This window comes from Chrysochloris asiatica, unplaced genomic scaffold (assembly GCF_000296735.1).
Source record: "Chrysochloris asiatica unplaced genomic scaffold, ChrAsi1.0 scaffold00223, whole genome shotgun sequence".
Classification (NCBI taxonomy): domain Eukaryota; kingdom Metazoa; phylum Chordata; class Mammalia; order Afrosoricida; family Chrysochloridae; genus Chrysochloris; species Chrysochloris asiatica.
Genome location: NW_006408741.1, coordinates 3,000,472 through 3,011,701, shown reverse-complemented (window position 1 = coordinate 3,011,701; position 11,230 = coordinate 3,000,472). Strand labels below are relative to the sequence as shown.

The 11,230-nt window shown below is 43.3% G+C and overlaps 1 protein-coding gene across 1 annotated transcript in view; it reads left to right on the top strand.

Moving 5' to 3' along the window:
• PARK7 (parkinson protein 7) overlaps nucleotides 1–11,230 on the top strand; it is a 42,026-nt gene that overhangs the window by 14,438 nt on the left and 16,358 nt on the right. Inside the window, exons 3-4 of the mRNA XM_006873100.1 lie at nucleotides 4,615–4,674; nucleotides 6,121–6,190. Coding sequence (XP_006873162.1) covers nucleotides 4,615–4,674; nucleotides 6,121–6,190 — 130 coding nt within the window. The remainder of the gene's footprint in view (nucleotides 1–4,614; nucleotides 4,675–6,120; nucleotides 6,191–11,230) is intronic.

Sequence of the window (11,230 nt, the reverse complement as noted above, 5' to 3'; positions counted from 1 at the left end):
CATTCCGTTGGGTCACCTCTCTTTGGAATGGGCACAAACATTGATCTCTTCCAATCAGTCGGCCAGACAGTTGTCTTCCAAATTTCCTGGCAGAGATGATTGAGTGCCTCCTGTGCTGCCTCACTTTCCTGAAAGACCTCAATTCTTATTCCATCAATAATAGCCAGGCACTATCTAGTTCTGGTCTCAGAGTCGTGGAGACTGATGTTCACTTGGTCCACTAGTCCATTGGGCATCTTCAGTTTTCATCACTTGTCTTCCTTCTAGACAGGGAAGAGGCCTATAATTGCACCTTAGATGGCTGCTCATGAGCTTTTAAGATGCCAGTTGCTACTCAGTAAAGTAGGCTGTAGAACATTGTCTTTGTGGACTGTAAGTCCACTGTGTTCCTCAGACTGCCACGTTTTTCTCCTGCAGAATAGCTGGTGGATTTCAACTGTTATCCTTTCGGTTAGTAGCCAAGTGCTGTCACCACTGGGTTTCCAGGGCACCTTCATTAAAATAAATGGCCTAAATCTCCTGCCATCAAATCGATTCCAGCTGATTATAGGGACCTTGTAGGGCACAGTAGAACTGCTCCTTAGGGTTGCTCGAGACTGTACATCTTTACGGAAGCAGACAGCGCCATCTTTCTTTTGAGGACTGGTGGCTTTGAATTGCTGACCTTTTAATTTGCAGTCCAGCCACCAGAAAATAACTATGCAATATTCATTTTACAATTTGCTTAATGGCTTAAAAAAAAAACTGTAATTTCTTGAAGTGTTGTTAAAGCAATTTCCATTTTTAATTTCAGCCAGCTTGAAATTACTACCAATTTCTGGAATGTTTTTGAGATAACTACAATTTTGTGCCATTTTCTCTACAAGTTCCACTTTTCATAAAGTTGAATTTATCTGTACCTTTTATTTAAAAGTTTTTCTTTATACCATTTTGTATGACTATGTATATGCTTGTTGAAAAATAATTCACATAATTTATATGGGCAAAAAGCCCTTTTCTTACTTCCCACTCTTCTCCCACTCCCTCCACGCCCTACCACCTTGCTCCCTATTAGTAATTGATGGATCTCCTTAATCTTCGAGTATCTGTGTGCACATATGTATATGGGAGGGCTGTGTGTAAAATACACGAGGTTTCCAGTTGATACATGTAAGGGATTATTCAAACAAAACATGTTATGTATGTCTTTTTGATTAGTGGAGGACTGCAGACAAGTTATCGCGGGAATAACACTTGTGTTAGTTTGTTAGATTAAGGAAGACTGTGGAAGGATTGATGCATTTGAGTTACAGTGTTGGAGACGTTTTTCAAAATACCATGGAATGCCAGAAGAACAGATAAATCTGTGTTGGAAGAAGTACAGTCAGAATGGCCAGACTTCATCTCTCATACTTTGGACAAATGCTAGAGGGACCAGTGCTTGGAGAAGAACAGAATGCCTAGTAAAGTGGTGGAGAGTCAGCAAAAAAGAGGAAGACCCTCAACGAGATGGATTAGCACAGTGGCAGCAGCAGTGGTCTCATGCACAACGACAATTGTGCAGACGATACAGGACCGGGCAGTGCTTAGTTCTGCTGTGCAGAGAGGGTCTCTGTGAGGCAGAACAGACTGGCCGGCTCTTAACAACAACAGTCTGTTAGCATGTCTTTGAAAAAAAGGTCCTGTCAAAATAGTGGCTTCCAACGGCTCTTCGGGGCCAGTTAAAGTAAGGCTGTGGTGACTGTTTTGACACTTGATGACCTGGGGGCTTATTTATGAAGTTTTAAGAACCTGAAAAACTGCATTAGTTAGAAAACGGCCAGGAAACTTGCACTGGGGAATTTTTTTTCCATTATGACAATTTTGTTAAGTGCTATTGAGTCGATTCTAATTAATAGCCACACTGTACAGGGTTTCCAAGGAGCAGATGTGTGGGTTTGAACCACTGACTTTGTGGTTCTCAGTCCAGTGCTGATCCTACAGCGCCACAGCCCGAGACCTTATATGACAGTACACTCACTAAGTCTTCAAGGGTAACAAGGGATGGCCTGCCAGAATTTTGTTGGGAAGCCTCATCCATCTTATAACCTGAGCTTGTTCCTTCATATTTGTTTTGTTTTCCCAAAACTCAAAATAAAAACAAAGTATTTGAAAGGAACATAATTTGAGTCCCTCAAGGATATCCAAAGTACAGAATTCTTCAGGGAACGTTGTTGTTTTTTGGTGCCATCAAGTCAGCTCTGACTCACAACAACCCTATGTACAACAGAACAAAACATTACCCAGGCTGCACCACTCTCACAATTAATATGTTTGAGCTCGTGCTTGCTGCCACTGGGGCCGTCCACCTCGTTGGGGGTCTTCCTTTTTTTGTTGTTGGTCCTCTAACTTTATCAATCAGTGATGTCCTTCTCCAGGGACTGGTCCATCGTGATATGTCCAAAGTATGTGGAACAAAGTCTCTACAGCCTCCCTTCTAAGGTGCATTATGGCTGTACTTCTTCTAAGACAGATGTTTGTTCCTCTGGCAGTCTGTTCTTCACCAACACAGTAACTCAAATGCATAGATTCTTCTCCTGTTTTTCTTCTTCATTGTCCAGTTTCACATGCATATGACGTATTGAAAATAACATGGCTTGGGTTAGGCACACCTTAGTTCCTTAAAGCGACATCTTAGTTAATTAACTCTTTGAAGTTATCTTTTGCAGCAGATTTGCTTAATGCAATGCATCCTTTGATTTCTTGACTACTGTTTCCATGAGCATTGGTTGTAGATTCCAGTAAAATGGAATCTTTGACAATTTCAATCTTTTCTCCATTTATCATTATTTTATTTATTGGTCCAGTTGTGAGGATTTTCATTATATGTACGTTGAAGTGCAATCCATATGGAAGGCCATAGTCTTTGATCTTCATCAGTAAGTACTTCGAGTCCTCTTCACTTCCAACAAACAAGGTTGTGCCATCTGTATATTAGTGTACAGATAAGTCTTATATATTGAGTGTTCTGCCAGTCCTGATGCCATGTTCTTCATCATGTAATCCAGCTTCTCAGATTATTTGCTTGGCATACAGATTGAATAAGTATGGTAGAAGGAAACAACGCAGACACACAGCTGTCCTGATTTTACACCATTCAGTATCTCTTTGTTGTGTTAGAATGACTGCCTCTTGGTCTATGTCTGAGTTCCTCCTGAGCATAGTGAAGTGGAACTCCCATTCTTTGCAATGTTACCCATAGTTTGTGATGATCCGCATGGTCGAATCCCTTTGCCTAGTCAATAAAGCACAAGTGAACATCGTTATGTTAGTCTCTGCTTTCAGTCAAGATCTATCTGACATCAGAAGTGATATCCCTCATTCCACATCCTCTCTGAATCGAGTTTGAATTTCTTACAGCTCCCTCTTTTGATGTATTGCTGCAACAGTTTTTGAATTATCGTCAACAAAATTTTACTCATATGTGATATTAATAATACTGTTTCTGCATTCTGTTGGGTCTTCTTTCTTTGGAATGGGTACAGATACAGATCTATGCCAATTGGTTGGCCAGGTAGCCGCCCCTAAATTCCTTGGCCTAGCTGAGTGAGCACTTCCAGTGCTGTATCAGTTTGTTGAACCATCTCAGTTTATGTTCTGTTAGTTCCTAGAGCCTTGGTTTTGACCAGTGCCTTCAGTGCAGCCTGGACTCCTTTCAGTACCATCGGTTCTGGATCATGTTTGACCATCAACCATTTCTTCTTGGCATAGTGACTAAGTATTACTTCCATCTTCTGATGCTTTTGGCATTATTGCAATCTTGAAAGATTCAGTGGACAGAATATTGAATGGCACAGGGAAGGGTTGTTGTTGTTAAGTGCCGTTGAGTCTGTTCCGACCCATAGCGACCCTATGTATAGAGTCTTCAAGGAGCCTCTAGTGAGCTTGAACCACCGACCTTGCACTTCAAACGGCTTTGCAGTCTGGTGCGTTAAGCCACAGCGCCATACCAGGCCTCCCTAGGGAAGGGTTAGAGAGATGGAGCCACTGCCTTGAGAAGTATGTAGACCTCAGTGAAGGATGTGGTAAGAAACACTGGCATCACAGGTTGATATTTTTGTTTAATGTAAGTTTCTGTGATCTCAATATTTTTACATACCCCCATATGTGTATTCATCTACACACACTGTTTTGTTTTGTTTTTTCTTTTAACTAAAGCAAGATCACATGATGCCAGCTGTTTTGCAACACGGGTATCTTTTCATGTTAGAAATTTTCTGCAGTTATTTATTTTTTTGCTAGTTACAACAGTATTTTATTATATGAGCACACCTCCTAGTGGTCCTGTAGGATAAGCACTGAGCTGCTAATCACGAGGTCAGCAGTTCAAACCCACTAACCACTTCAAGAGAGAAAGATAAGGCTGTGTTGTGTGCTCGCTTAAGAATTCGTCTCAGCCATCCTTTCTAGGGTCACTGTGAGTCAGAATTGACTCAGCTGTAGGTTTGGTCTTGAGTTTTCCATTGACAGATGTTAAGATTTTCTCTTGCCATTTTGCTGTGTCCTACAATGCAAAGGTGTTTATTGGCTGTCTCTTTAATGCACATTTACAATGAAATGTTTTCACTTTCCTTTTTATTTTTTAAATTGTTACAGGGACCATATGACGTGGTGGTTTTGCCAGGAGGTAATATGGGTGCACAAAATTTATCCGAGGTAAAAGCTTTAAAGAATGTATTTCAACATCATTTTATATGCTATTGATTTTTTAAAATTATTATTCATATAGTTCAAGAAGGAGGAGGTTATGAATAAAATAATAAGTGAAATTAACAAAAGGATATTTGAGCCTCAATTTTATGTAAAAAAAAAAAAAAAGATCTACTTGCATTTATTATAGAAGTAAGCTGAATTTATTAACAGAATTAGTGAATACAGTCCAAAGCTAAGACTAGCCTCCCTCCCCCCAGCAGAAGAAGACTGATCTAAGTGTGTGTTTTGTGGAAGGTTAAGAACAGAAAAAGGAACTCTGGTAGCGTACTGGTTACGAATCAGGCTGCTAACTTCAAGGTTGGCAGTCCGAAACTACCAGCCGTTCCGCAGGAGAAAGATGAGGCTTTCTGCTCCCGTAAAGATTTACAGCTTCGGAAACCCTGTGCAGGGTCGCTATCAGTCGGCGCCAGCTCTGTGGTACTTACCATCAACAAGCATAGACAGATGAGAGCTGGCCTCTGCTCACTACTGTGGAGCCGGGGCAGGGAGTGTCAGAGTGGCAGCTTGAATTACAGATGGCGTCAGAAGAAGCTGCCACGGCTTCACTTGAAGTCTTAGTGAGGAAGCTGCTTACAGGAGTCATCCCTGGGCAGTGCAAATGGCTAACGCCCTTGACTTCAAACCAAAATGTTGGGGTGCCTCCAAAGAAAGGCCTGGCCATCTACTTCCAGGAAATCAGCCACCGACAGCTCTATGGAGCAGTTGTACGCTGACACATGGTGCTGCCGAGAGTCGGCATCAGTTAGGCAGCATCTGGTCAGGGTACTGCTGCTGGAATGATCAAACAGGGACGAATAGGGCCGCAGAGAAAACTCACGAAGCAAGTAGCATCAGATTCTTGGGCTTGTTTCTTGCTGTTGTTGTTGTTAAGTGCCGTTGAGTTGGTTCCGACCCATAGCGACCCTGTAACAGGGTTTCCGAGGGTGTAAATCTTTACGGGAGTAGAAAGCCTCATCTTTCTCCTGCGGAGCGGCTGGTAGTTTCGAACTGCTGACCTTAAGGCTCGCAGCCTGTTCATAACCACTACGCTACCAGAGCTCCATTTGTTTCTTGCTAGATCATCTGAAAACACCCACACCATCCCCTTCCTTCCCTTCGAGTTCCCTCTCCCTGGACTTCACAATGGCAGAGGTCAAAGCTGCCCAAGGGAAGTGGCTTTTTTAAATCTTCTCACTGTTAAATATGGAAGAATGCCTTGTCCTTATAAATCACTGCATGGATCAGGTTGAAGAATGTAGAAACCTTATGAATGTCATCCATTTTTAAATGAATACTTTCAGAATAGTGAATAAGTAGATTGGCGATCTAGAGGTTGCAGCTACAGTCAGACTGTGCAGAGATTTGCTTGCGGCTCACTGATGGCTCGATGTGTGTTTGATCTTTGGACAGTCTGCTGTTGTGAAGGAGATACTGAAGGAACAAGAGAAGAGGAAGGGGCTCATCGCCGCAATCTGTGCAGGTAATTCCGCCACTGGCCTGTGGGAGAACGGGGTGTTAGGGTCTTCAGAGGCACAGCGGGAGGCTTGTATCCTTGATTTTCTTCTACAGAGTTCTAGCCTTGATAAGGCGTGAACTGCACACATTGTAGTAGGTTTAGTTCCGAGTGGCATAAAGTAAGTGCCGTTTCAGACATGAGCACAATTGGTCTGTTTTCTGCCTCTGTGCCTTGAGCTACATTCTGTGAGACTTAGCATTTTCCATGTTTGGTTGACCTCAGAGGAAAATAAGGCCCTCTGGAATTCAGTAAACAGCTTGTTACAGCACATCTCTGTGCCAGAAAGGCTGTTTGCCAGAATACAGTCAGCAAGAATCTGTCAGACGGAAACATAACAACTTTGCCCTGAGCCTGCCCTGGAGATGCAGCGGCAGAATGCTGCTTTCCTCCCGCCTTCCAGAGTGGGTTCCGATTCTCAGTGTAGAGTGAGTGCCTGATCTGGGCTGCTCTGATCTGCCACATCCTTAGCCACACCAGAATGATGTCATTTGGTGCTTCACCCACACATCTTAATGTACTTGTTTTCTGATGCCATTCTGAAATCCCATTTTTGTTGCTTTTATATCTGAGGATATTCTGCCAGTTTGCATTTTTTTCCCCATTGTGTAATTTGTGCCAATGCCTTTGTTGTTTGTTACAATGTCTTTATTAAATGTTTCTCAAAGAGAAAATGAATAACCAATGAATGGATTGATAAAATCTCATATTACTGTTTCGTCCAATTCAAAATATTATTTTCAGGAAGCCTGGGGATCCTGAGCTAGCAACAGTTTGAATAACATTAGTGAGGATATGCAGGACTGGGCAGTGTTTTGTCCTCTTGTGCAGAGGGTTCTTTGAGTTGGAACCAACCTGATGGCTCCTAACAGCAACAACTGGGGACCTTAGGGTTTATGCATTTGAGCAGTGCCTCTCACAGCTCTTCCAAAGGGTCAGTAAGGTCAGAACAAACAATGCTAAGACCTCATTTGCCTTTTCCAGCTCTGTCTTGTCAGTGGTGTGCTTCGGAGTGTGATGATGCCGGCGTTCAGACTTGGCATGTATGCTCATGTGTTTTATTTCCTCAGTTGTCATTTCTCACATGGTGGCTATTGATGGGTGTGACCCACATACAGGTTAAAGGGCCCGAGACTTAACTATCTCGAGACCACTGTGGCAGGCCCTGTCTTTGGGTTCCAGTTAATTCTCACCTCCCAGCAGGCCTAGGGTTAGGGTTCTGCTTTGCTGAAGGCTACTGCAGTCATCACAGCCCGCCCTCTTGGGACAAAGTCATAGCTCTGATACCTCCCAGCCCTCTCCCAGCCTCATTCATAGGTTCTTTGACCAAAGGAAGAAAGTTGGGTGTCTTCATTTCTTAGTGCTGCCTTGGCAGAAATCCCACTAGTGGAGGGCCTTAATGGACAAGTTGATCTTCTCAGTGTAGAGGGCTCGAAGTCTGAATTGCGAGCTCGGGCCCAGGGCAAGGCTCTCTCTCTCTTTGTTGGCTCTAGGGGAAGACCCTTTCTTTTCAGCTTTTCTCCTGCCATTCCTTGGTACTCTATATGGGATGAGTCTCTTTCCCTCTGTTTATGCATGCTTCTGTGTACCTAAGGTGTTTCTTTTGTATCTTAAAAGCAATTGGCTTACGTCGACCTACACTGATTTGTTGTATTGTGTCGTGGAGTCGGTTCTGACTCATAGCTACGCTGGTCAGGGTTTCCGAGGCTGTAAATCTTTACGGGAGCACTGATAGGGCCATGGTATTGTAACAGTGAAAACCAGATTCCCAGGTAGGTTTCATCCACAGGTGCTGTTGTTGTTGTGAAGTGCCGTCGAGTTAGTTCTGACTCATAGCGACCATGTATATAGGGTTTCCAAGGAGCAGCTGGTGAGTCTGAACTGCTGACCTCGTAGTTCTCAGTCTAGTGCTGATGCTATAGCATCCTGCCAGCAGTCTGTGCACAGGTACAGAGGGGAGAATTTCTAGCACATTTTGGGGGAGAGGGACACAGTCAATCTGGAAGTTTATGCTGGGTTGGTTCCCTTATGAGAGAAGCCTTGGTGGCACAGTTGGTTAAGTGTTAGGCTGCTAACCACAAGGCTGCAGTTCAAATCCAGCAGCTGCTCTGAGGGAGAAAGATGAGACTGTCTGCTCCCCCAAGGATTTACAGTCTCGGAAACTCAATAGTCAGAGCTGACTCAGTGGCAGTCGGATTGGGTTGGGTTGCCTTATGAAAGTGGAAATGCCAAAATTATCACTCACATCTGACTGACTGTCTTGTTATGAGGCCAGCTTGAGTGTTCTGAGGGGGGCAGACCACACACTATTTCACAGCTACATCTAGCAGTGCACATGTGCTGATGACTAGCCTCTGTTTATGCTCCACTGCTCTGGGGACCACAAATAGGAAGTGGTCTCTTATGCGTGGAATCCTTTGTAGTAACTCAGATATCAGAGAGCATGAACAAAGTCCTGATGGAAGAGGTTCAGGTGTTTTAAATTGACAAATGAGAAATAAAAGTGTTGTGGTCAGTAGTTGGAAACTGTTTTTATTGAACTGAAAGAATCAGTAGGTTTAGTGAAGCCCTTAACATTGAGTGTATGAGAAAGACAGAGATTGGAAGGCTACCCTGGGAACAGAACAAAATGGGACTGACTTAGGCCTGGAGAGGGCCAGGGTACTTGGAGGGAGGTGGAGTAGGAGGAAAACATCTGCTGAGGTGTTCTGCTTCCGTTTATCGGTCACCACACGGTGGCGCTGTTTGCTTTGTTTTTCGGACCGCAGAAAGGGATCCTGACAGCTTTACCTCCTGAGCTAAGAAGAAAAGCCTCCTATTTCTGCAGCACAGGATCTCTGCAGAGCTGGCTCTGGAGGGCGGACTCAACCACATGTTTATCATTGAGTTGTAATCGATATTGAAGACGGCTGTTTCTGATCCTCATTAGCAAATATTTCAAACCCTCTTCATTTTTGTTTTCAACAAGCAAGATTGTATCACCTACCTATTGTAGGTTGTTAATAAGCCTGCCTCCAATCTTGATGCCATGTTCTTCAGTGTACAGATTGAATAAGTACAGTGTAAGGATACAACCTTGACACACATCTTTCCTGATGTGAAACCATGCAGTGTCTCCTATTCAAACAACTGCCTATTTGATACTGGAAAATGGCAGCTTTTGCTGCCTTTCATGAAGAAAACCAATTCCTCAGAGATGGAGTAAACCAAGATGTGATAAAGCAAGCCAGGTTGAATGTCTGTTGGACATATAACAGGCAAAGGGGCTGCCTGTCCTCCAAAGACTGCCTTTTTTGAGGATCAAGAGGAAAGAAGATTTATAGGGGTTGGGTGCATGGGGTGGAGGAATTTCAGGAACTTCTCTATTCCTACAGTATCCCTCAGGGTGGGGGTTAACTACTGATTAACCTAAAGGAAAGTATAGACTATACGCTCTAATGTGCTCTCCCCTTGCAAGATAGGGTTGCTTTAGCCAGATTCAGCTTCATCTTGATCTGTGTACCGGTTCCTCGGAGTTCCTGCTCTTTGCAATGTTGTCTGTAGTTTATTATAATAAAGATCTATATAGTTTAATGATTATATACGCAGGTGATGCAGCCTTGCTTGCTCTAAGTGAAGAGGACTTAAAATACTGATGAAGATCAAAGATTACAGCCTTCAGTATGGATTGCACCTCCATGTAAACAAGACAAGACTCCTCACAACTGGATCAATAAATACTGTCATAATAAATGGAGAAAAGATTGAAGTTGTCAGAGATTTCATTTTGCTTGGGTCCGTAATCAACACTCATGGAAGCAGCAAACAACATGTTGCATTAGGCAAATCTGTTGGCACAAGACCTCTATAAAGTGTTCAAGAGCAAAGATGTCAGGTTGAGGACTAATAAGAACCTGACCCGAGCCACGGTATTTTCAATAACCTCATATGCATGCAAAAGTTGGACAGTGAATAAGGAAGACCGTAGAAGAATTGATGCATTTGAGTTACGGTGTTGGAGGAGAATATTGAAAGTACCATGGATGGCCAGAAGAACAAACAAATCTGTTGAAAGACATAAAACCAAAAATGCTCCTTAGAAGCCAAGATGACTAGACTCCGTCTCATATTTCTGACATATTATCAGGAGGAACCAGTCCCTGGAGAAGGACATCATACTTGATAAAGTGGAGGGTCAGCGAAAAAGAGGGGAGACCCTCAACAAGATGGATTGGCATAGTGGCAGCAACAGTGGACTCATGTATAACAATAGTTGTGAGGATGGCGCAGGACCGGGCAGTGTTCTTTTATGACTGGGTCTCTGTGAGTTGAAACTGACAATAACAACAGTAGTGCAGTTGAATGCCTTTGCCTAGCCAGTATGTAGTTCAGAGTTCTGGGACAGCCCTTTGAGCCTGCTTTGTCCACTGTTGTGTGTTATTGCTGGTACAGGGCTACACGGCACTTCTCCCTAATCCGCCATTAACCCTGAGTGCCTTTGCATAGTCAATAAAACAGAAATCAACAACAGCAAACATCTTTCTGGTGTTCTCTCCATTTTTAGCCAAGATCCGTCTGATGTCAGCAGTGCTGTTCCTCATTTCATATCCTCTTCTAAATCCAACTTGAATTTCTGACAGCTTTCTGTCAGTGTGCTTTTCCAACAATTTTTTGAATTGTCTTCAGCAGAATTTTGAGTGTGATAGTAATGACACTGTTCGATAATTTCCACATTCTGTTGGATCATCTTTCTTTGGAATGGGCACAAATTCTCTTCCAGTCACTTGGCCAAGTAGCTGTCTTCCAGATTTCTTGGTATACACTAGTGAGTGCTTCCAGCATTACGTCACTGTGTTGACACTGATTTCAGTTTGTGTTCTGTCAATTCCTGTTGTTGTTGTCAGGTGCCATCAAGTCGGAACCGACTCTTAGCAACCCCATGCACAGCAGAACGAAACAATGTTCGATCCTGGGCCAACCTCACTACCGCTGCCACACTTGAGTCCATCAATGATGCCACCTGGCCAA